Raw genomic sequence first — 22,573 nt, forward strand, 5'->3', positions numbered from 1 at the left:
GGCCCCACGCCCCCAAGCAGCACAGAGCCGAGAACACGGTGCCATTCGCAGCATGTTGGGGGCACAGGGAGGGGCACACGCTGGGGCCCTCAGACCGGCCCCGGCTTGTTGCTCCCATAAGACTGGCTCTCCGTGCGGTACATCAGGGGCACAGCCAGCATCTGGGGCGCAGCCGCAGGGGGGCAGACAGTGGGGGGCCGGGCCAGGCAGGCCAGTCCACTGGGGGCCTGGCGGGGGGGCCCGTAGGACTCCTGCGCCAGGCTCAGTGCCCCGCGGTGTGGCACGGCGGGCGCCAGCATGGGCAGGCGGGGCGGCTGGGGGCAGGCAGTGGCCCGGATGAGGGGCTCAGCGTCCCTGCCCCAGGGGGGCTCCCTCAGACCGTGCCCCCAGGCCTTCGGGTGCCCCTCCCACTGCCAGTAGGTGAGAGCGTCCTTCCGGGCGTAGCCCTGCAGCTCCTGCCTGAGAGAAACAGGGTCAGACCATGGGTCCTGCCCCCCAACCCCGTCAGCCACACCCACCCCATCCTGGCTGTGGGCATCCTGCCTCCCAGCCCCTGCTCTAACCCTTAGCCCCCACTGCCCTCCCCGAGCCAGGAGATAACCCAGGTGTTCTGCCTCCCAGTCCCTGCTCTAACCGCTAGCCCCCACTGCCCTCCCCGAGCCAGGAGATAACCCAGGTGTTCTGCCTCCCAGCCCCTGCTCTATCCATTAGCCCCCACTGCCCTCCCCGAGCCAGGAGATAACCCAGGTGTTCTGCCTCCCAGTCCCTGCTCTAACCACTAGCCCCCACTGCCCTCCCCGAGCCAGGAGATAACCCAGGTGTTCTGCCTCCCAGCCCCTGCTCTAACCACTAGCCCCCACTCCCCTCCCCGAGCCAGGAGATAAACCAGCTGTCCTGCCTCCAGGCCCCCCTGCTCTAACCACTAGCCCCCACTCCCCTCCCCAAGCCAGGAGATAAACCAGCTGTCCTGCCTCCAGGCCCCCCTGCTCTAACCACTAGCCCTCACTCCCCGAGCCAGGTGGGAACCCAGGCATCCTGGCTCGCCACTCTTCCCTCCCCCTTCCCCTGCACTGAGGTCTCACGGGGTGAAGGCGCGGAAGTCCCTGGTGGTGACGGAGATGTTGGGGTCCAGGCGCCGCAGAACCGCCCCATCGCGGATGTAGAACACGGACCCTGCCAGGGCCTTGTTCTGCGTGCTGGGCACCATGGACTGGGGGTGCCGGGGAGATGGAAATTAGTTTCAGCCCCCTCTGGGGAGCCTGCCCCCAATGTCCCATTACCGGTGCCCCCCCCTCGGAGCCTCCCACCTCACCTGCCCACACCCCGCAGGAGCTCCCACCCGTCCACCAGCGCCCCCCCCCCCAGGATCCTGCCCACCCCATCCACATGCACCCCAGCTGCCTGCCCACTCATCCCCAGTCTCCAGGTCCCTACCTTGGAGGGGCCGTCGGCGTGGTGGGCAGCCAGGGCGAAGGGCTGGGGGCCAGGGTGCTGGGCTGGCGCGGGGGGCAGGTTGGGCCAGCCACAGAACTGGAGCCGGGTCTCGCTGGACCGGCCCCCTGGTCTCAGCGGGACCCGCCAGGCACGGAGCTGCAGCTGGGGGCAGAGTGCCGGGGGGTGGGGATCAGTGCCCCCCCATGTTCCAAGTAGCCCCCAATCGATGGCCCTCCCCCCATTCCCTCAGAGCAGATCCCAAAAATCACCTGGGGGAGGAGGGGGGGAGCTGTGTGGTGACCCCTGAACTCCCCCACTGCCTCCCCGTGAGTAGGGACCCAAGCTCCCAGCCCCCCCCATTGCTGTAACCACTAGCCTCCACTACCCTCCCAGAGTCAGGGCGAGAACCCAGGCATCCTAATTCCCACCCCCGAACCACTAGCCCCCTTGCCCTCCCAGAGCTGGGGCGAGAACCCAGGCATCCTGACTCCCAACCCCCCCCCACGCCCCTCTGCTGTAACCACTAGCCCCCCCTGCCCTCCCAGAGCCAGGCTGAGAATCCTGGTTCCTGGCCCCCTGCCTTGTCCCGCAGGTCCTTGTTGTAGTGCACTTTGTGCAGGGGTGCGGGCAGGGGGGCGCCAGGCTGCCCCAGGACCCCTCCGTGGGTTTTCACGTCATGGCAGAGCCCGGTGGTGCTGGCCAGGCGCCGGACCAGCTGCTCCTGCGGGTGCTGCTCCGCGCCGGGGGGCAGGGGCTCCTCCACCGTAGACTGGGGGGAGAGGGAGAAAGCGCATCACCCCTGCCCCACAGAGCCGGGCCGAGAACCCCCCGAGCCAAGAGGGAACCCACCCAAACAGCCCCCATCCCTCTCCCTGTGCCAGGCAGGGACCCAGGCATCCTGGCTGCCTCCCCCTCCCTGCAACCACTAGGCCCCGCTCCGCTTCCGCTCCCAGCGCCGGCATCGAACCGGGGCAGCCGGCTGGCACTCACGCGGGCCGCAGGGGGCGGGAAGGGTTGGGGGGCCCGGTTCTCCAGCCCCACCCCACTGCTGGAGAGGGGCCAGTCCTGCCTGTGGTGCCAGCGGGCCCCTGCCACGCTCCAGCCCACGTCGGTGCCCGTGGGCGCGGGCAGGGGGGTGCCAGCCATGCCAGCCTCTGCCCAGGCCCTGCCGCGGGGTGTGCGTCTGTGTGTGTTTGTGGCACGTCACCCTGGAGATGGAACCTGGCACGGGCCCAGGGAGCAGCTGGCAGCCAGGACGCCTGGGTTCTCTCCCCATGTCAGGGAGGGGAGAGGGGACTAGTGGTTACAGGGGTGAGCTGGGAGCCAGGACGCCTGGGTTCTCTCCCCATGTCAGGGAGGGGAGAGGGGACTAGTGGTTACAGGGGTGAGCTGGCAGCCAGGACGCCTGGGTTCTCTCCCCATGTCAGGGAGGGGAGAGGGGACTAGTGGTTACAGGGGTGAGCTGGCAGCCAGGACGCCTGGGTTCTCTCCCCATGTCAGGGAGGGGAGAAGGGACTAGTGGTTACAGGGGTGAGCTGGCAGCCAGGACGCCTGGGTTCTCTCCCCATGTCAGGGAGGGGAGAGGGGACTAGTGGTTACAGGGGTGAGCTGGCTGCCCGGACGCCTGGGTTCTCTCCCCATGTCAGGGAGGGGAGAGGGGACTAGTGGTTACAGGGGTGAGCTGGGAGCCCGGACGCCTGGGTATGTGACAAAGGTGGGTAGCAGAGCGTAGTGTTTTGCATGGACTCAGTGCGTGCCTCAGTTTCCCCTATGCACTGTGTGTGTAACACGGGGGGGGGTGTCTTTGCTGAAAGGGGAAACTGGAGCTCGGGAGCAGCTGGGTCTGGCCAGACAGCTAAGGGCGGGGGGGTGTCAGACCCAAAGGTAAAAGGGGGCCATGGGGGAGGGGAAACGGGGCCCAGCTGGAAGACGGTGGGGAGCTGGTGCTTGGAGCAGAAAGGTGGGAGCCTATGCCGCTGGCTACCCCTCCCCCAGCTCAGTTATTTGCCCCCTTTGGGGTGTCAGGGGGCTGGCTCTGAAGTTTCTGCACGGTTGGGTCCCATTTGGGGGGTGCCACACTGGCCCCCCCCAGTGGTAACCCCCCAGGATCCCCCAGCGGGGCATGCCCCACCCAGGGTCAGGATTGCACAGGGGCGGTTGGGGGTTGATTCCTCTCCCCCACCCCCCAGAGAAGAAGGGGTTGCGAGACCAGCTGGGGTACCAGACTTGGGAGCCCTTGAATATCCTCGTGCAGCCACAAGGGGGAGCCAAACCCTTGAAAACCCCCCAAAGCCACCAGCCCCACCCCCAGGGAGTTGGGGAGGGGGGTCACTCGGGTGGTGTCACTCCCTCAGTTGGGGGTGGGTGGGCAGGGGCAGCAAGCAGGAGTGAGGGGCACGGGGGGGCTTTGATGCTTTGCCATGGGTCCCATGGGAATCGCAGGCCCCCAGCACCCACCCGGGGTCGTTTCTCTGGGGTTCGCCCCCCCCCCCGGCCTTAACCCCACGAAGGACACGGAGTCGCCCAGTTTGTTTCCTTTGGGTCTTTTCCAGGCACAAGCAACGTCTGGAGGGTCGGGGGGGGGGAATAATTTAATGGGGGGGACGGAGTCGGATCAGAACCAGGGGGTAATAAATATGGGAAAAACTGCGAACAAAGACACAAAAGTCAGAACCCCCCTCTGGAGGCCAAAACCGCCTGCCCCCCAGCTCAGTCTCCGAGCCTGACCCCAGCGCTTGGGCTGACCCACGGCGCCCCCACCCCCACAGCTTAGTCTTCGAGCTTGACCCCGAGACACGGGGCTGACCCACGGCGCTCCCAACCCCAGAGCTCACTCTCGGAATCTGACTCCAGTCTGGGCTGACCCACGGTGCCCCCAGCCCTACAGCTCAGTCTCCAAGCCTGACCTCAGCACCTAGGCTGACCCACAGCACCACCAGCCCCACAGCTTAGTCTTTGAGCTTGACCCCGCCCCACAGCTCAGTCTCCAAGGCTGACCTCAGCACCGAGGTTGACCCCCGGCGCCCCCATCCCCACAGCTCAGTCTCCGAGCCTGACCTCAGCACCGAGGTTGACCCCCGGCGCCCCCATCCCCACAGCTCAGTCTCCGAGCCTGACCTCAGCACCGAGGTTGACCCCCGGCGCCCCCATCCCCACAGCTCAGTCTCCAAGGCTGACCTCAGCACCGAGGTTGACCCCCGGCGCCCCCAGCCCAGTCTCCGAGCCTGACCTCAGCACCGAGGTTGACCCCCGGCGCCCCCACCCCCACAGCTCAGTCTCCAAGGCTGACCCCAGCATCTGGGCCGACCCACAAGTTCCGGTGTCTGAGCAGAGCCCAGTGGGGCGAGTGGTGGGGCCCGGCCAGCGCAGCCCCCCCCCAGAGCCGCTATGTCCGCCCAGTCCGGCTCAGCAGGGTGCAGACGCAGGCCGTGTCGATGCGGATCCAGCGCCAGCCCACCAGCTTCTCGGCGTCGGCGGTGAGGGCCCGCACGTAGGACTGCTTGGCCTTGCACTCGGACAGCCAGTGGCGCCGGTCCACGCCCCGGCACCCGCCCACCGTCCCGCCCGCCGGGTTGCACTTGGTCTCGAAGAAATACTGCTTGAGCGGCCCGGTGAGTGTCTGCACCTCGGACAGCACCGTCACCGCCTGGCCCCGGATGTCCACGGCCGTGCGCTTGTCCGTCACCCAGACGCTGACGCTGTCGCACACGGACAGCTCGCCCCGGCGCGCCGCCTCCGGCCCCTCGGCCCGCCGCGCCCGCCGCGTCCCATTGGCTGGCGCCGCCTGCACGCCCGGCTCCTCCAGCAGCAGCAGCAGGGGGGGCCCGGCGGGGACCTGGCTCGCCAGGGCCACCCGGGGGGACGATAGCGCCCAGTCGTCCGGGGAGGGGGGCGTCCCGTCCCAGGGGTCCCCAGCGTCCGGGCTGTGGGGGGAGGAGAGGTGCAGGGGGGCAGCATGGAGGGCACAAAGCAACGAGGTGACCATGGCGTGGAGCCGAATGAGCATCACCGCGGGGACCTGGGGGGAGAAGGGGGGTTAGTTGGCAGGCCCTGCCCCTCCCCCATGACATTGCCCCCCCAGCACCGAGATGCACCCCCTCTGCAGGTCAGGAGGGAGGAGCACGAGGGGGAGCCCAGAGCTGGGCTGGCAGGGGCTGCGGTTCATGATGGAGGGGCATGGGAAGGGCCGGGCTGGGCTGGCAGGGACTGCGAGGCAGGAACAAGGGGCGCCAGCAGGGCTGTGGGGACAGGGGCAGAGGGGTGGGAATGGGGGGCACCAGCAGGGCTGTGGGGGCAGGGGCAGAGGGGTGGGAATGGGGGGCGCCAGCAGGGCTGGCAGGGGCTGTGGGGTGAGAGTGACGGGCACTGGCAGGGCTGTGGGGGCAGGGGGCCCGAGGGGTGGGGGTGAGTGGCACCGGCAGGGCCGTGGGGCAGGACCGGGGGGCACCCTGGCTGTTACCTGCAGCGTCAGCACCTCCTGCAGTGTGGGGCGGCCCGGTTCCCTGTGGAGCCGGGCCTGGTTCGATTCATGACCCTGTGGTAGCCGAGGGCCCGTAGCAACTGCTACCAAGCACAGGGCCCGTGCGGCATGATCCCAGCCCAGAGCCCCACACCATGGCTCAGCAGGGGAGGGGGGGCTCAGGGGCAGCACAGGGCTGGGGACCCCTCCCTGGAGGGCTCCGTGCTCATGCTGGAGGCATCCGGTGGTGGTGGAGGTCCCAGCAGGTGGGGAGGGGACTCGCTCAAAAGACCTGAGGGGGAAAGAGAAATTCATGTTAATAGGGAGAGACCCCGGGAATCCTGGCGCCCAGCCCCCGCTCTAACCACTAGACGCCACTCCCCGGGGATGCTGGTTCGTTGCCGAATCTGACAGCGCCAGATGCCGTGGCAAGGTGCTGGAGCACACACCCCGACACGGAGCCTGGAACTCGCCCCGGCCTGTTCGTTGGCTCTAGGACGGGCCCTGAGCCACTCCCGGCATGAGAAAGGGCCTCCTGGGGTCTAGAGCATGCCAAGCAGCCGCCCCCTCCCCCCACGCCCACGGGGGGGGGCATGAGAAGAGTCCCACGCACCCCTCCCGTCGGGAGCCTAGACCACAGTTTGCACCAGGGTCTAGGTCAGCCGTGGGAGGGGGTGGGGGTGTGATCTAGAACCCAACCAAAGTCTGGGGCTCTAGAACCCGCTGGCTCGTTCTAGACCCTGGATTTTTAAAAGGAAAATCCGGGGGGGGGGGGGGGTCATGGCCCTTCCTTTGAAACTAGGAAGGCTTTTGCTTCCCCGCTGCCCCTCCCCCTGAGGGCCCCCCCCCTCATCATCCTGCTGGGCCCCGCTCCAGGCAGCAGCGGGAGGGGCTGGGCGCTGGACCCCTGCGTTCTCCCCCAGCACTGGGAGGGGAGCGGGGTCTAGTGGTTAGATCGGGGCGGGGCGGGGCGTGCGCCAGGGCACCTGGGTTCCCCCCCCCCCCCCCGCTGTGGGGGCGGGGCTAGCAGACTAGAACCAGTTCGCAGAGAGATTAGATTCTGACCTGAGGCTATTTGCATAAAGTGTTACCCACAATCCCCCCGCAGCGTGACCCGCCGTGCGGGGACCAGCCCCCGCTGCGAGCAGGTATGCGGCGCTCAGCCCGACGTGCACGAACCTGCCGGCGCGCGAACCAGCCGGGGCAGCCGTGCCCCCCGCGCCCCCCTGCAGCCCCCCCAGTGCCCCCCTGCAGCCCCGCCCGTGCCCCCTGCAGCCCCCCCAGTGCCCCCCTGCAGCCCCGCCCGTGCCCCCCGCGCCCCCCTGCAGCCCCCCCAGTGCCCCCCTGCAGCCCCGCCCGTGCCCCCCCGCCCCCCTGCAGCCCCCCAGTGCCCCTGCAGCCCCCCCCAGCCCCCCCCGCGCGCGCCCCCCTGCAGCCCCCCCAGTGCCCCCCCAGTGCCCCCGCGCCCCCCTGCAGCCCCCCCAGTGCCCCCCGCGCCCCCCTGCAGCCCCCCAGTGCCCCCCTGCAGCCCCCCCAGTGCCCCCCGCGCCCCCCTGCAGCCCCCCCAGTGCCCCCGCGCCCCCCTGCAGCCCCGCCCGTGCCCCCCGCACCCCCCCTGCATCCCCGCCAGTGCCCCCCTGCAGCCCCGCCCGTGTCCCCCGCGCCCCCCTGCAGCCCCCCCAGTGCCCCCCGCGCCCCCCTGCAGCCCCGCCCGTGCCCCCCGCGCCCCCCTGCAGCCCCCCCCAGTGCCCCCCGCGCCCCCCTGCAGCCCCGCCCGTGCCCCCCGCACCCCCTGCAGCCCCCCCAGTGCCCCCCGCGCCCCCCTGCAGCCCCCCAGTGCCCCCCTGCAGCCCCGCCCGTGCCCCCCGCGCCCCCTGCAGCCCCCCCAGTGCCCCTGCGCCCCCTGCAGCCCCGCCCGTGCCCCCCGCGCCCCCTGCAGCCCCCCAGTGCCCCCGCGCCCCCCCAGTGCCCCCCTGCAGCCCCGCCCGTGCCCCCCGCGCCCCCTGCAGCCCCCCCAGTGCCCCCGCGCCCCCCAGTGTCCCCCTGCAGCCCCGCCCGTGTCCTCCGCACCCCCCCAGTGCCCCCTGCAGCCCCGCCCATGCCCCCCGCGCCCCCCCCAGTACCCCCCTGCAGCCCAGCCAAGGCCCCCCCGCGCCCTCCTGCAGCCCCCCCCAGCCCCGCCTGTGCCCCCCGCGCCCCCTGCAGCCCCCAGTAATCCCCCTGCAACCCCCCAGCCCCACCCGTGCCCCCCGCGCCCCCTGCAGCCCCCCCAGTAATCCCCCTGCAACCCCCCCAGCCCTGCCCGTGCCCCTGCACCCCCCTGCACCCCCCTGCACTCCCCTGCAGCCCCCCACGCCCCCCAGTGTCCCCTGCAGACCCCCCAGCCCCGCCCGTGCCTCCCGCACCCACATGCAGCCCCCCTGTGCCCCCGCGCTCCGCCCGTGCCCCCCTGCAACCCTCCAGCCCTGTCCGTGCCCCCCTGCATCCCCTCCAGTGCCCCCGTGCAGCCCCCTCAGTAACCCCCCAGCCCCGCCCATGCCCCCGCAGCCCCCCAGTAACCCCCCAGCCCTTGCCCGTGCCCCCCACGCCCCCTGCACCCCCCTGCAACTGCCCCAGCCCCGCTCATGCCCCTGCGCCCCCCTGCAGCCTCCCCAGCCCTGCCCCCGTGCCCCTGCAGTGCCCCCAGCCCTGACCCCTGACCCTCGTGACCCCTGCAGCCCCCCCAGCGCTGCCCCTCCCCCTCATGCCCCCTCAGCCGTGCCCCTCGTGCCCCCCTGCAGCCCCCAGCGCTGCCCCCCATCCTCCCCAGCCCCTGCCCCTGCCCCTGCCCCTCACACCTGCCCTGCAACCCTGCCCTGGTCTAACAGCAAAGCTCCCTCAAGGCACAGGTTGGGTCTCTCTGCAGGATCAAATAAAACTGGGCCTGTGATTCCTCCCGCTGTGCTCCCCTGCATCCCCCCCAGCCCTGCCCGTGCCCCCCTGCAGTCCCCCCAGCCCTGCCTGTGCCCCTCGCGCCCCCCTGCAGCTCCCACTGCCATGCTGCATCCCTGCTTTCCAGGCTCTGGCTCTGAGCAGGGGGCCCAGCAGTGTCCCACTGCTCAGGCTCAGGGCGGGGGCTGGTGCCTAGTGGTTAGAGCAGGAGGCGCTAGAAGAGAGACCCCAGGTGCCCTGCCGCAGGGAGGCAGTAGCAGGCTGTGCTGGGGGCCCGGAGGGGCAGCGCGGCTGGGCCATGCCCCGACTCTCGGCTAATGGAATCCAGGCCCCACAGCGTCTCCCTGGGAGACATCCCGGCTCCTTCATCTGGCCCCGGCTGCTTCCCATTGTCAGCGGCTCCTGCCCCGCGATGGGGGGGAGGGGGCAGATTTCCCCTGCCCTAGGGGCTCCCGGGCCCCCCTTCTTCATGCACAAGCAGCCCCCCACCTCTGAAGAGAACCACTGCCAGTGCCCCCCACTCCCAACCCGCAGCCCCTGCCAGCCCGGCCCTGAGCTCCCCCCCCAGCCCTGCTGGTGCCTCCCAGCCCAACCCCCCAGTCCTGCCAGGGCCCCTGACTTCCCACCTGCGGCTCCTACCAGTCCTGCCGGTGCCCCTCACTCCCGACCCACAGCCCCTGCCAGCCCGGCCCTTCCCCCCCCTCCCAGCCCTTCCTGCCAACCCGCAGCCCCTGCCCCCTAGCCCTGCCCGTGCCTTCCAGCCCAGCCCTGCCCCCAGTCCTGCCAGGGCCCCTCCCTCCCCACCTGCAGCCCCTACTAGCCCAGCCTTGCCCCCCCAGCCCTGCCGGTGCCCCTCACGCCAGCCCAGCAGCCCCCTGCTGTTCCACCCAACCTCACGCTGTGATGCCCCCCGTGCAGCCGGAGAGCCGGAGAGGGGCCAGCCGGTTCCCGCGCCGTCGATCCTCCCCCCACGCGCCTTCGGGTTTCCACATGAGAAGTTAATCAGCCGTCAGCACGGGGCTGGGATTTGTGTTTCCGGGCTGGCAGGGAATGGCAGGATGGGGTGGGGGGGGCACGTGCAGGGGGGGGACGATACCGCCCCCTTCCATCGCTGAGCTATTGGGGCTTGGCTCGGCGGGGTGGGGACCGCCGGCAGGGATGGGCGAGGGGCCGGGCAGGGAGTGCAGGGAAGGGGGGCAGGAGGCAGGTAGAGAGCGAGCGTGCAGCCAGCGAGGGGGGATGGTGGATATCCCCTGGGGGAAAAGGAGGGGGAGGGGATCAGAGAGCTGGGAGGATACAGGCAGGCCCCCCAAAGTGAGCAGGCTGCCAGGGCCCCTGGCTGGGTCAGGGGCTCATCTGGGAGCCTTCCCCATGCCGCCCCCCCCCCCATATCTCACCTGATCCAGGTCTGGCTTTAATTACCACCCCTCACAAATTCCCCCCCTCCACTTAGACATGGGGGTGAGGGTCCAGCCTGGGCTGGGGGGGACCTGCGGGGGCAGAGCACCCCCCCGAATCTAGACTCACCCCCGTCTGCCAGAGGGCTGGGGAGGGGACTGAGGCCTAGTGGTTAGAGCAGGGGGGAGCTAAGAGTTCAGCTCCCTGGAGGAACCCAGAGTCACCCCAGGTGGGGTGCGCCCAAGCCCGGAGTCCCTACCCCCACATTTCCTGCCACCCCTCGTGCGCCGCTGGAGTCAGTTCTGGTCACGTCCTTGGGGAGGCTGCTTCACGCCGGCGGCAGGTGGAGCGGCGCAGGGGGGGGGGGGCTCCTCAGGATTAGCTCAGGTTGGCAAAAATGCAGTGAGGGAAAAGAAGAGCCATCGTGAAGGAAGCTGGCGTATCCCCACCCCCTCCCAGAGCAGCCTCCCCCCCCCCCCCCGGGACTGGGTGGGAGCTGGTGCCCCCTAGAGGAGATGGGCCCTGCCCCATTCCCTGCCCTCCCCAGCCAGCTGTCAAAGCAGCCCCTCCTTTCATCCCCAGCCACCTACCTGAAGGTCACAACCCTGCCCAATTCTGGCTCTTCACCTCCCGTGTGGGGCTGACGCGGGGGGAAAGGGGGCGGAGAGGGAAACTTTTCTGGCTGCCAGCGGCACAAGGACCCCGCCTCAGCGCCGGAGCAAAGGTGGGGAAAAGACCCTCGGCGCGCCCGGCCATCAGGAAATCCGGGCACGGCCCTTCCAGAGCCCGTGCTGCCGGTGAAAGCCTGCGTTTGTCCCTCTTTCCCTGCCACGGGACGCCCTCTAGTCCGCCAAACGCTGGGCTCCCAGACTAGAAAGCCCAGTCGGCCGCCGGGGTGTCGGAAGGGGCTCACACGCCCGCCTTTCTGCTGCCGGGGGTGCTCAGAAAACCCAGGACACCCCGCAACAGCGTTTACAGGACCAGGGGAGCAGCAACCTGAGCGCAGACCGGGAGGGGACTGGCAGCCAGGCCGGCAGCCGTTCCACATGTTCTGGGTTTTTTTCCTCCATCCGATTTTCTTTTTTCAGGAGAGCCTAGGAAATCGCGAGGCCCAGATGTTGCGAGCAGACCCTCAAAGCAGCCGCATGCCGCCAGGAACCCTGCCGTGAAATCTCCCAGCCTCCGGCCAGCGTTTTATTTCAGCTGCGCCGTTTTGAGGTCGTCTATTCCGCCGTTCTTACTCTCCCCCCCCCCCCAAAAAAGCAAAAAAATTCCCTACCAAGCCCCTTGTTAGAAGATTTAGGCTGCAAAGCGACAAGCCCCAGGAAATGCTGGGCTGGTTAATTACCCATCTATTTGGCTGGGTCTAGCCTGGCCTAATTTTCCTGCTGGTCCTTCGCATTGCCCCTGGGTGTGTCTTTGCTTGGGGGTGTTTCCCTGGCCCGGTGGGTCTGGGTTGGGAGTGTTACATTTCAGTGGGGGGAGAGTGTCACCGCTAGGCACTGGTGCGGTGCCTGGGGAAACTGAGGCACACACCAGGGGTTACTCCACGTCAGTAGAAATCACACGCAGCATAACAAGGGGAATCAAATCCCCACCCCCACTTCATCCCGGTGGCCAGACTGTGGTTGGGATGGGGGTGAGCACTGATGCCGTCAGTGTTGGGTGTTGGATGGGGGGGGCTGAGAACCCCTCAAGGGAGGCTGGCAAACTTGCCGCACCTAACACCGGCGCCCCAGTTGCTCCGCCCAGCCCCCTCCCCCCGAAGCTAGCCTGGCCCAGAACCCCCTGCTTCCAGCTGCTAGCTTCAAACAGGCTGAGCCTCCATGGCCCGAGGACATGTCCAGCCATGGCCCCGAGAGAGGGTGGCCCACAAAGAGCTGAGATTTCGGTGCCGCTAACCACGAATTGGGGCTGGGGGCCAAACGGGTTCCCCCCCAGTATAGGGTGATCCACATGGGCTCCCCACAGCGGGTCGGCCCCCCGCCAGCACCTGCCACGGAACCGGCGTCTCGGGGGTTTCGCACAGGGGGGAGTCCCCACTGCAGACGGGGCTACGGCGGCTGCCCCCCGGTCTGGTTCTCCCGCGGGCTGCAGGCTGGACCAGCCACCAAGGGCCTTTGGTCTACAGGGAAATGCAGCTGGATCTGATTTACGGGTAACCCTCTGGCGTCACCGAGACCAGCTAGTCTGAATGCAGCACAGGCCTGCACCCACACTGCCTGTGAGCCCCCCCCCTCCGCTGTCCCCCAGCACTCCCCCCCCCCCCCGGGCCAGAGCTGGGATTTGCGTGGGGTGGGGGAGCCCAGGGCTGGGCTGGCAGAGGCTGCGAGGCACGAGTGAGGGGCACCAGCAGGGCTGGGGGGGTGGGAGTGGGGGGCACCGGCAGGGCTGGGGGGCAGATCTGGGCTGGCAGGGGCTGGGGGGTGGGAGTGAGGGGCACTGACTAAGGACCCTAACCCTAGGAAATCCAGGGAGGCTGTTTCCATGACACCCCATGGAAGGCCCCCCCCACCCCAGTTACCATGATGAATGAGGTCAATTTCTTTCCCCATCCAGGGCAGAAACAGCCCCTGAGATGAGCGTTTCGCCTCTGCAGCTGGAGACTGTGACCTATGACCCTTTCCAAACCCAGAGCACCCTGTAAACGGGGGTGGGGGGGATCCTGGCAGCCCCCAGGACTCCCCCTCTCCCAAAGGGGCCGTATCCTGGCACCAGGGTCCCCATTTAATAGCTTCCCCCCGCAGTATTCCCAACAGGCCGCCTCTCCCCCCAGCAAGAAGGGCTGGGACCTTTGCACCAGCAGGAGGCGCTGGGCTGCAGGGAACAGGGTAGGGGGGCTGCAGGGGGCGCTGGGATGCAAGGAGAGGGATGGGGGTCCAGCAGGGGGCGCTGGGCTGCAGGGAACAGGGTAGGGGGGCTGCAGGGGGCGCTGGGCAGCAAGGAGTGGGATGGGGGTCCAGCAGGGGGCGCTGGGCTGCAGGGAACAGGGTAGGGGGGCTGCAGGGGGCGCTGGGATGCAAGGAGAGGGATGGGGGTCCAGCAGGGGGCGCTGGGCTGCAGGGAACAGGGTAGGGGGGCTGCAGGGGGCGCTGGGCAGCAAGGAGTGGGATGGGGGTCCAGCAGGGGGCGCTGGGCTGCAGGGAACAGGGTAGGGGGGCTGCAGGGGGTGCTGGGATGCAAGGAGAGGGATGGGGGTCCAGCAGGGGGCGCTGGGCTGCAGGGAACTGGGTAGGGGGGCTGCAGGGGGCGCTGGGCTGCAGGGAGTGGGATGGGGGTCCAGCAGGGGGCGCTGGGCTGCAGGGAGTGGGATGGGGGTCCAGCAGGGGGCGCTGGGCTGCAGGGAGGGGGCGGGGGCTGCAGGGGGCGCTGGGCTGCAGGGAGTGGGATGGGGGTCCAGCAGGGGGCGCTGGGCTACAGGGAGGGGGCGGGGGCTGCAGGGGGCGCTGGGCTGCAGGGAGCAGGGTGGGGGCCAGCTGGAGCCTTAGGCAGGGAATCTCCCACAGGTAGAGGGGTGGAGGGTCTCAGACACACAGTTCTGATCCCAGCCGCCTGAGGAATCCCGCCATGCTACCTCCCAGCCAGATGTGCTTCCCGCTCACCTCAGGGGCTTCCCAGATGTTCTGCAGATGCTGCAAGAAACCTCTGACTCCCAAACCTGCTCATTGTCTCAGGCGCTCCCCTCCCGCGCCGGTCCTTCCCCTCCCCCCACGTTCCCTCCAACCTAGGCACAAAGTGGGGGTGGGGGGGAAGGGGAAGGGTCTGGTAGGTCGGAGCAGGGGGGATGGGAGCCAGGACTTTCGCTGCTGCCGCCCCCGATCAGTGTGGGGAGACTGGCCCCAGAGGTTTGGGGAGAAGAATGGAGGCTGGGGCCGGAGGAGGGAACGTGGGCACTGCTGTGGGGAAGCTCGCAGCGCTGGGGCCCCTGACTAGACATTGCTGGAATCTGTGGCTCTGGGTTTAGATGGCTCTGGCCCCAGTTTTCTCCCACCCCCCAAGTCAGCTGCTTATACACCCCCCATAGAGAACTTCATCCCAGCCGGGCAGGCATGAGGAGGGGTTGGGGGGCTAGGAAAGTCGGGTCTTTATGGCCGGAAATCACATTCTGGGCAGTAAAAGCTCCAGATGCGGGAATAGGGGCTGGGGCGGGGGGGGGGGGGGGCAGCCGCAGGGGAGACAGGAGCCAGGACTCCTGGGTTCTCCCCACAGCCCAGGAAGGGGAGTGGGGACCCCCCCAAGCTGGGGCAGCCCCACAGGGGACCTTGCCCACCCCTCTCAGAGTGCTCCTGGTGAGGGGCAGAAGGCACCACAGGGACCAAAATGGACATGGCAGTAAATTACCTCCCTCGATCCACTCCAGCCTTTACCTCGCTATCTCTGCCCCCCCCCCCCCGCATTGATCTCCCCCCTCACGCCCCCACTATCCATCTATCTATCCCCACCACCCCTCTATGTATGCACCTAAGCCTGGGGCTGGGATGGGAGCCAGCTGGTGGTGGCTGGCATGGCCCAGGGCTACCACGGCCCTTGGCAGGATTCCTCTCCCTCTGCCCATCACCCCATCTCTTGGCCTGCCTCCCTCCCCATCCACCTGTCCTGTCTGTCCCTGCCTCTGCCCGCTCACCCCTACACCTGCGCTGCTCCTCCTGCCCGTGCTCAATTCCCACCCCCCTCCTGCCTGCAAACTGGCCCCGGTGCCCAACCTGCCTTTGCCCCCTGGGGCAACCCCCACCCTGCCCCCTCCATGCTAGGACACACTGCTGTGCCTTTAAATACCCCCCTCCCTCCAGTCTCCGGCATCCTGGCTATTTTGCCAGCCTAAATTTAAACCCTGCCACCTCAGCAGGACAGACGGACGGATTCCCCTACTCCCGCCCCCTACAAAGGGCAGGGGAGGGATCGGCTCACCCTGAATGCCCTCTGCTCCCCTCCCCGCCCGTGCCCCAGGCCTCCGATCGCAGCAGGGCAGGAAGTGCAGCTTGGCCGGTTTGCCCCTGCCGGAGGTGGGAAGGGGGGCAGCTCTGGCCCAGGCTCTGGGGCAGAGCTTTGAGATATCAGATGCTCCCATCTTCCTTTGCAATAAATAACAGGGCGGGCAGGTTTATTGGACTGGGGGCTTTACACGCAAGATACAGGCTCCTCGGGGCCGGGGACACGCGGAAGGAAGCCTCGTGCGAGGGTGGAGTGGAGCAGCAGGAAGTCTGGAGGCGGCTGGCGGCCTGGGGAGAATCCGGCACTGCGACATGCAGTTAGCTCTGGATTTGGCCTTTCTTTCCCCCTTCTCCTGAAACTCTTCGGCCCAGCCCGAGCCCCCGTGGGGTTGGAACCTCACTGCGCTGCTCCGTGCCTCAGTTTCCCTTCTGTAAAGTGAGGGACAAGAGGCTTCCCCTCCGTTCGCTCAGGCCGTGAGTTTTTCAGAGTGGTGCCCCCCGTGCAAATTCCTGGAGGCACTGGGCATTGGGGGGGCCCTTTGCGTGCAGGCCCCTGTGTCTGGAGCCCCTTTCCAGAAGCAGATTAAGGGCAACGTCGGAAGCCGGTCCTTGCAAAGTGGCTGGGAAGTCCAGGGTGCAGCTTCCGGGCTGAGGGCTCCTGTATCTGTCCTGAGCCAAACGGGATGAGAGCTTGGTGGCTCCGGGAGATGCAGTTGTTCCCGGGATATTGGGGACTGGGCCGGGAGCGCCGGCTGGGGTCCCTCCGGAGTAGCCGCTCTGCACTGGGAGGCACCGTGGTCCTGTCTCCCCGCGCGAGAGACCCGTGGCGGCGCTGGCTGTGTTGTGGGTCTGGGCGGCATGGGCCACGCTGCTCTCCAGGAGGTGTGGCTCCTGCAGGGCACTGCTCACCTGGACAACGTACTCACAGGCCCTGGATTTGTGCTCCCGACCGCCCCTTGCACCCCTCAGCCCCCCACCACAGACTTTCCCCCTCACGTTTACTCGCCCACTCATGCCTGTCCTTGGCGCTGCCAGCCTCCCCGACCAGCTTTTAAGACCATTCACATAAAAATTAAGACAACGAATGAGGGAGGTGGCCTGTAGCCAGGAAGGCAATAGCGATGGGGGGATGGAGTTTTCTCTCTCCCCATGCCATGTCTCTCTTTTCCTACTTGACACTGCCCTCCAGCTTGCTGGGCATCCCCGTGTGTGGCAAACACCCACGTTTAAGACTTGGGCCTCCCATGAGCTCCCCTTTCCCTGTTTCAGCTTGCCCATTAGCATGGGACAAGCCAGAGGGATGTGATTCTGGTGGGATGCTAAGGGCTTCCTAGATGCCTGGGAGGGTCCCCAACCTCCTGGCGGGGTGCAGCTGCGCGCTCCAAGAGCTGAGAGAGGGGTTGGCCTTGGGGTTGGGTGGAAATGTGTGAGTGGAAGGGGTTTGGAGTGGGTTGGGAAAGGCCTGGAAGGGGATTGAGGTGGGGTGGGATGGAGAGGAGCTGGTTTGGGATTAAACAGAATGGAATGACGTTGGATTGGGAGTGGACAGGACGGCATTGGGTTGGGAACGGGCTGGACTGAGTCGGAAGGAGATTGAGTTGTGTAGGGTTAGGGTAAGGGGGACTGGATTACATTGGGTTGGGTTGGGACTAGGGTCGTTCCAGTTGGGAGGGGTTTGAATTGTGTAGGGCTGGGGAGGTTGGGAGAACTGGGCTGGGTTGGGAATGGGCCGGGTGGGACTGAGTTGCATAGAGATGGGGGTTGGGTGGACTGGACTGGGTTGGGTTGGGAATGGGCCGGGTGGGACTGAGTTGCATAGAGTTGGGGGTTGGGTGGACTGGACTGGGTTGGGTTGGGTTGGAAACCAAGAGCCTCGTTTTGTCTTTGTTGCTTTGTCAGTTTCGCCAAATTGCTGCTGCTTTTGATCCCAGCTTTGCAGGCAAGCATCCACTGGGGAGAGCCGCCCTGCCCCCCGCGGGGACGAGGAGGAGGATGGAGGGTCCTTGCCCGTGCCCAGGATGCGAAGCCGGGATGTCCCTGAGGGAAGGAAGGAGACGTGCTCGGCTGTAGCCACCGTCCCGGCACCAGTTTTGGACGTGCCACCGTGGGAGCGTCCGGGGAGGCTCGGCATGTCCCTAGTTGAGCTGTGGAGCCAACAGGGAGGACGGCTCCTGAGGTGGGATGCCAGGGCTGGGCTAGCCTCTTTAATGGGAGGCAGCCCCAGTTCGGCACATGAAAGCTAGTCACGGTCTCCCCAGCGCTCTGGCTGCTTCCCCGGCCCCGGCCCCCCACCGGCCGGGATTGTATTGCCCTGCCATGTGCGCACGGATACCTTGGCAAGACGCCTTCCCTCATTTATCCCCTCGCTTGCTATTTGGGGCCGGGTTGCGTGGGGTATGTTCCAATGCGTCCTCCAGCAGATGTAACCTGAGAACATGCTGAGGTGAGCTCAGCAAATGCCCCGGTGCCAGCTGCTCTCAGTTACGGCTCCGAGATGGGCCTTGCGGGGCGGGGGGATGCGTTGGAACCGGGCCGGCTACATCCAGAGTTTTCTGACGGTGGCGAGGGGGCCAGGCTCCCCACGAGCGCGGAGACAACCCTCACACATTCCCGCCTCACTCTGGCCAAAACCAGGACAAAATTCCCCTCCAAACCTGTCTCCCGAGGCCCAAGTGGTGGTCCGGCACAAGCGCTGACCCTCCTGTTGGAGGTGCCGAGGAGGGGCGGGGGTGGCAGGCTGGAAGTTGGGCAGAGAAAGGCCCCAGCAGGGTCACACTTGGGTCACCAAGCGCTGGTTGGTTTGCTGGGGCCCCAAAGGGACTTGCTGGCCGCTGATCGAGGGCACCATCCCGTCCAGGAACTGGCAGCCGGGCGGTGCCAAGGCCCCGTCCCCGCAGTTTGTCTCCTCCTTGCTGTGGGCTTTCTCCCGGCGGGCAGGAGGCAGCGGGGAGGACGGGCGGCAGGGGCAGCTGGTGATGTGGGTGTACTGGCCCTGCTCTTCGCCCTCCGTCTCCCGGTGGTAGAAGTAGGAGAAGTTGGAGACGATGACGGGCACAGGGAGGGAGATGGTGAGTACCCCGGCGATGGCGCACAGCGAGCCCACGATCTTCCCGCCCACCGTCACGGGGGACATGTCCCCGTAGCCCACCGTGGTCATGGTGACCACCGCCCACCAGAAGGCCTCGGGGATGCTGGTGAAGTTGGTCTCGTCGTGGTCGGCCTCGGCGAAGTAGACGGCGCTGGAGAAGAGGATGACGCCGATGAAGAGGAAGAAAATGAGCAGGCCCAGCTCCCTCATGCTGGCCTTGAGGGTCTGGCCCAGGATCTGCAGCCCCTTGGAGTGGCGCGAGAGCTTGAAGATGCGGAAGACCCGGACCAGCCGGATGACGCGGAGAATAGCCAGAGACATGGCCGGCTGGCCCACCCCTCGCTGCCGGGCGAACTCGGTGCCCAGGGCCACGAAGTACGGGATGATGGCCACGAAGTCGATCATGTTCATGATGTTCTTGAAGAAGGCCGGCTTGCTGGGGCTGGCCAGGAACCGCACTGCCAGCTCGAAGGAGAACCAGCAGATGCAGATGGTCTCCACGATGAAGAAGGGGTCCTCCATCTGGCTCTTGGGGGGGTGCGGATGGCTGCTGTTGCCACGGTGATGGGGGACCTGGCGGGGGACACGTGCCGGAGGGAGGATCAGGGAGGCCGGGCCTTGGAACCATGGAGGGGCAGCCTGTGGCACCGCGGGGGGGAAGGCCCTGGCGCTGCAGAGGGGTGGCCCATGGTGCCGGGGGGGGGGGGGGCAGGCCCTAGTGCAGCAGGTCTTTAAGTGGAGAGGGTAGCGGTGAGAGGGTGCAGTGAGGAGGTGGCATGCAGCACAGGTCAGCCCCCCCCCCCCGGAAACCCCCCCCAGTGGCGTATCTGGCTTACAAAGCCCGCTGATAAATTTACATCAATTATCGGCCCCTGCTGGGCGCCATCAGCCTGGGAGCTGGGGGGAGGGGGGGGTGGAGGGTGCTGGGTGGCTGGCACCGCACAAGGCTGCTAATCTGTCAGCGACTCCTCGGCGGGACCCTCTCAGCGAGGCCAAGTCAGCGCGTTAGCACCATCCCCGGCCCACCCCGCCAGGAACCAGCCCCCCTGCAGGCAGCCAGGACTCCTGGGTTCTTGCCCAGGTCTGGGGGGGCAGGGCTGCAGGACAGGGGATACTGGTGGTGGTGTTGTGAGGATCCCTCTTCCCTCCCCCCCCCAACCTCCCCCCCCAGCATCCAGACCTTGTCCCAGAACTCAAGTAGGATCTTAAAGCAGCAGGGAAGCAGGGACGGGCTGGGGGGCACACAGCAGGGGGCAGAGGGGGGCTCACCACAGGTGGAAGGGGACAGGGACAGGATGGCGGGGATGCAGGCATGGGCCGTGGGGGCGCAGGGCTACATGGCGAGGACAGAGGGCACCCCCCGCTCACCGGCAGTGACATGTCCCGCTCGTCCCGGAACTCGGGCAGCGTCTCCAGGCAGAAGATGACGATGGAGATGAGGATGACCAGCACAGAGATGATGGCGATGATGCGGGCGGCCTGCGAGCTCTCCGGGTACTCGAAGAGCAGCCAGACCTGCTTGAGAAACTCCTGCCTGGGCAGCGGGCGCTGCTCCTCCTGGGCAAAGCCCTCGTCCTCCCGGAACTTGCTGAGCGCCTCCTCGCCCAGCTGGTAGAACTTCAGCTCCTCCAGGAAGACGTCGAGGGGCACGTTGGCGGGGCGCCGGAGCCGCCCGCCCGACTGGTAGTAGTAGAGGATGGAGTCGAAGCAGGGCCGGTTGCGGTCGAAGAAGAACTCGCCCCGCAGCGGGTCGAAGTAGCGGACCCGGCGCCGCGGGTCGCCCAGCAGGGTGTTGGGGAACCGGAGCAAGGTCCTGGCCTGGGTCTCGAACCGCAGCCCCGCCACGTTGATCACCACCCGCTCGCAGCAGTCCCGCCGCAGGCACGGGGGGAAGGGGGCGGCCGCCCCAGCTGCCAACGCCAGCTTCTCCATGGCCCGGGAGGTCAGGGCCTGGCAGCAGACGCCATGGGCCGCGACAGGGGTGCTCCCCACCGTGGGTGCCCCGCCTCGCTCACCGCCCTCTGCTGATTCGTTCCCTCCTTTGCACTGCGCTCCCACCTCCTCCGGCCCCGATCCGCTCTCCCTGTGGCCTCTACTCCGCCGGGCCGAGTCCCTCCTCCCCTTCCTGACCACAGCCCGTACCCCCTCCTCTGGCCCTGGGTGCCTCCTTCCCTTCCCAAATGTAGCCCCTGCCTTCTTCTTTGCTCTCTCTTTCCACGCTCAGCCTGCTCTCCCTTCTCTTCCAGCCACGATTGCCTCCTCCCCTTCCCAAATGCAGCCTGTACCCACTCCGATTTGCTGCCCCCTTCTTGAATGCAGCCCGTGTCCCTTCCTTCGGCCTCGATTTGCTCCCCCCTTTCCTTCCCACGCCCCGCGCGTACCCTCTCCTTCTCCGGCCCCGAGTCGCTGCCCCATTCACGCCACACCTCTGCCCCCCATACACACCCTTTCCCTCTCACCACTTTTCCGCTCCTCTCTTCTGCTCTGAGATTTCCCCTGCGCCCCTCTTCTGTGGACCCCTCTGAGCCCCTTTTGCTCCTGTCCCCCCTCCAGCTGATCCGTCCGTCCGCCCCTGATACCAAGGGCCAGGATCACTGGCTGTAAACACGTTCCCAGCCTGGGAGGTGTCGTGTTCTCAGGACAGCTCTGACTTCCAGCACCCTTGTGCCAAGCCCCAGCACCCGCCTCCACACCGCTGCCCCTTCGGCTCCGAGGGCACTAAAAATAACAGGGGAGCAGACAGCTTCTAGGGATGGTGTCAGGGGAGGGCCTGGGAGCTAGGACGCTTGGGTCTCTCCCCAGCTTTGGAAGAGGGTGGGGTGCAATGGTTAGAGCGGGGGAGTTCTGGCAGCCAGGTTCTGTTCCCACCATCTATAAAATGCAGAGATTAATTAACAAGCATAAAACTGATCTGTGAATGCCAAAGGGATAAATGCCTCCCTTCGGGGCGTGTGTGTGTCTCTCTCTATTCTAACAGACTCTCATTAACCAAGATGGGGTTAATTAATCTAGCCTAACAAGCAGAGAGGGTAATCACACCCAGGTGCTGTGAAGTAACAAAGCATCAGGGATCAAGAGATAATTGTTGTAATAATAAAATAATCTGTTAATGGATATGACACAAGTCGCCTACCAATGGCTGGCATTAACCTGCCCAGACTAGCGGGGGAGTGAGAAACGGGGTTAATTCATCAGTTGGGTGGCTTTTGCACTTTACCTGCACAATAGGCACTGTGCCAGCTTCCCTGGGTGTAAGCAATACACCATGCTCTAACCGCTAGACTCCACTGCCCTCCCTGTGAACTCAGGCATCCTGGCTGGCAGGTTTCTATCCAAGGCTGGCTGGTACCAGCGCCATCTGCTGCTCTGCTGTGGGCATCTCTGCTGCAGAGCCATGTGCGATTCTAGACCCGGGGCATGTGGCTCCCCCCGTAACCTTGCAGTGCCAAGCCTGGGGCGTACCGGGCTCTGGCCTGAAGGGCTGTACCCCAAACCCAGCTGGGATCAAGCTCCGTACCCCAGTTGTGATCAGATGAGGGATGTCACCAAGGTGTGTGGGGGGGAGTCACCGGGCTCTGCAGCCAGATGTGACTCAGCCAGCAGGGAGAACAGAAGGGGGTGATAGGGACACAGCATAGCACAGACTTGTCAGCACAGGGACCGGGAGCAGTCAGTACAGTCCAGTTTGGGGAGGGGCGCCCCTGAGCCAAGGGCCCTGACCCCCAACCCTGCACCCCAAGCCAGCTGAGACTGACCCACACACCCAGTAGATGGACTCTGTCCTGCAGCCAGCCCCGCCAACGGCTTTTGTCCTGCTTCCTGGGCAAAAGATGTCACCTGGTCCCCCCCCCCTTCCCAAGCTCAGGTAACACAAAGCGTCAGCCATTGTATAGGTGGGGGAGGCTGTCACACTGAAATTCCCATCCCTGTCTAGGGATTGGTGCGGTGCCCAGGGAAACTGAGGCACACGGTGGTTATTACAAGCCAATAGGAATCACATGCAACATAATGAGGGGTATAAAATCCCCACAGTCCCTACTTCATCACAGAGGGTTATGGCCTGGTAGTGAAGGTGAAGTTCAGAGGAACTTAGGGTGAAGTTCTGGCACAGTTATGGCCTCCTTATGTGGTGTAAATTGGGGGTCATGGCCCGGTTGCTATGGTGCTGGATGGGGGTCATGCCCTGGCTGCTATGGTGTAGGTCAGGGGTCCTGAGCTTGGTTGCCATGGTGAATGTTGGGGGTCATGGACCAGTTGCTGTGGTGGAGGTCGAATGTCATGTCCTGTCAGGGGTCATGGCCTGGTTTCTATTCAGGTCAGGGGTTATGGCCC

General features: G+C 66.6%; 3 protein-coding genes across 6 annotated transcripts; all 3 read right to left on the reverse strand.

The window, feature by feature from the left end:
- Nucleotides 1–34: 34 nt before the first annotated feature.
- SAXO3 (stabilizer of axonemal microtubules 3) lies at nucleotides 35–2,639 on the reverse strand. Its single transcript, XM_075915859.1, has 5 exons — nucleotides 2,425–2,639; nucleotides 2,015–2,203; nucleotides 1,435–1,596; nucleotides 1,083–1,210; nucleotides 35–459 (listed from the first exon to the last, which is right to left on the reverse strand). Exons 1-5 carry the CDS (start codon nucleotides 2,578–2,580, stop codon nucleotides 90–92), a joined length of 1,005 nt encoding a protein of 334 aa, XP_075771974.1. The 5' UTR covers nucleotides 2,581–2,639; the 3' UTR covers nucleotides 35–89.
- A 1,979-nt stretch (nucleotides 2,640–4,618) lies between these two features.
- Nucleotides 4,619–11,426, reverse strand: NTF4 (neurotrophin 4). Of its 4 annotated transcripts, none has more exons than XM_075915852.1 (3): nucleotides 10,813–11,426; nucleotides 5,894–6,185; nucleotides 4,619–5,452 (listed from the first exon to the last, which is right to left on the reverse strand). In XM_075915852.1, the coding sequence occupies exons 1-3, from the start codon at nucleotides 11,268–11,270 to the stop codon at nucleotides 4,820–4,822; spliced, it is 1,383 nt and encodes a 460-aa protein (XP_075771967.1). In that variant the 5' UTR covers nucleotides 11,271–11,426; the 3' UTR covers nucleotides 4,619–4,819. The 4 variants fall into 4 exon arrangements, with proteins under 4 accessions (XP_075771967.1, XP_075771970.1, XP_075771969.1 ...); XM_075915855.1 differs by lacking the exon at nucleotides 10,813–11,426 and adding an exon at nucleotides 9,451–9,500; XM_075915854.1 differs by lacking the exon at nucleotides 10,813–11,426 and adding an exon at nucleotides 6,959–7,121.
- Nucleotides 11,427–14,987: 3,561 nt separating this feature from the next.
- On the reverse strand, nucleotides 14,988–20,958 carry KCNA7 (potassium voltage-gated channel subfamily A member 7). The gene is made up of 2 exons (XM_075915850.1): nucleotides 19,610–20,958; nucleotides 14,988–18,814 (listed from the first exon to the last, which is right to left on the reverse strand). The coding sequence occupies exons 1-2, from the start codon at nucleotides 20,171–20,173 to the stop codon at nucleotides 17,924–17,926; spliced, it is 1,455 nt and encodes a 484-aa protein (XP_075771965.1). The 5' UTR covers nucleotides 20,174–20,958; the 3' UTR covers nucleotides 14,988–17,923.
- Nucleotides 20,959–22,573: the final 1,615 nt, after the last annotated feature.

This window comes from Pelodiscus sinensis, unplaced genomic scaffold (genome assembly GCF_049634645.1).
Source record: "Pelodiscus sinensis isolate JC-2024 unplaced genomic scaffold, ASM4963464v1 ctg154, whole genome shotgun sequence".
Classification (NCBI taxonomy): domain Eukaryota; kingdom Metazoa; phylum Chordata; order Testudines; family Trionychidae; genus Pelodiscus; species Pelodiscus sinensis.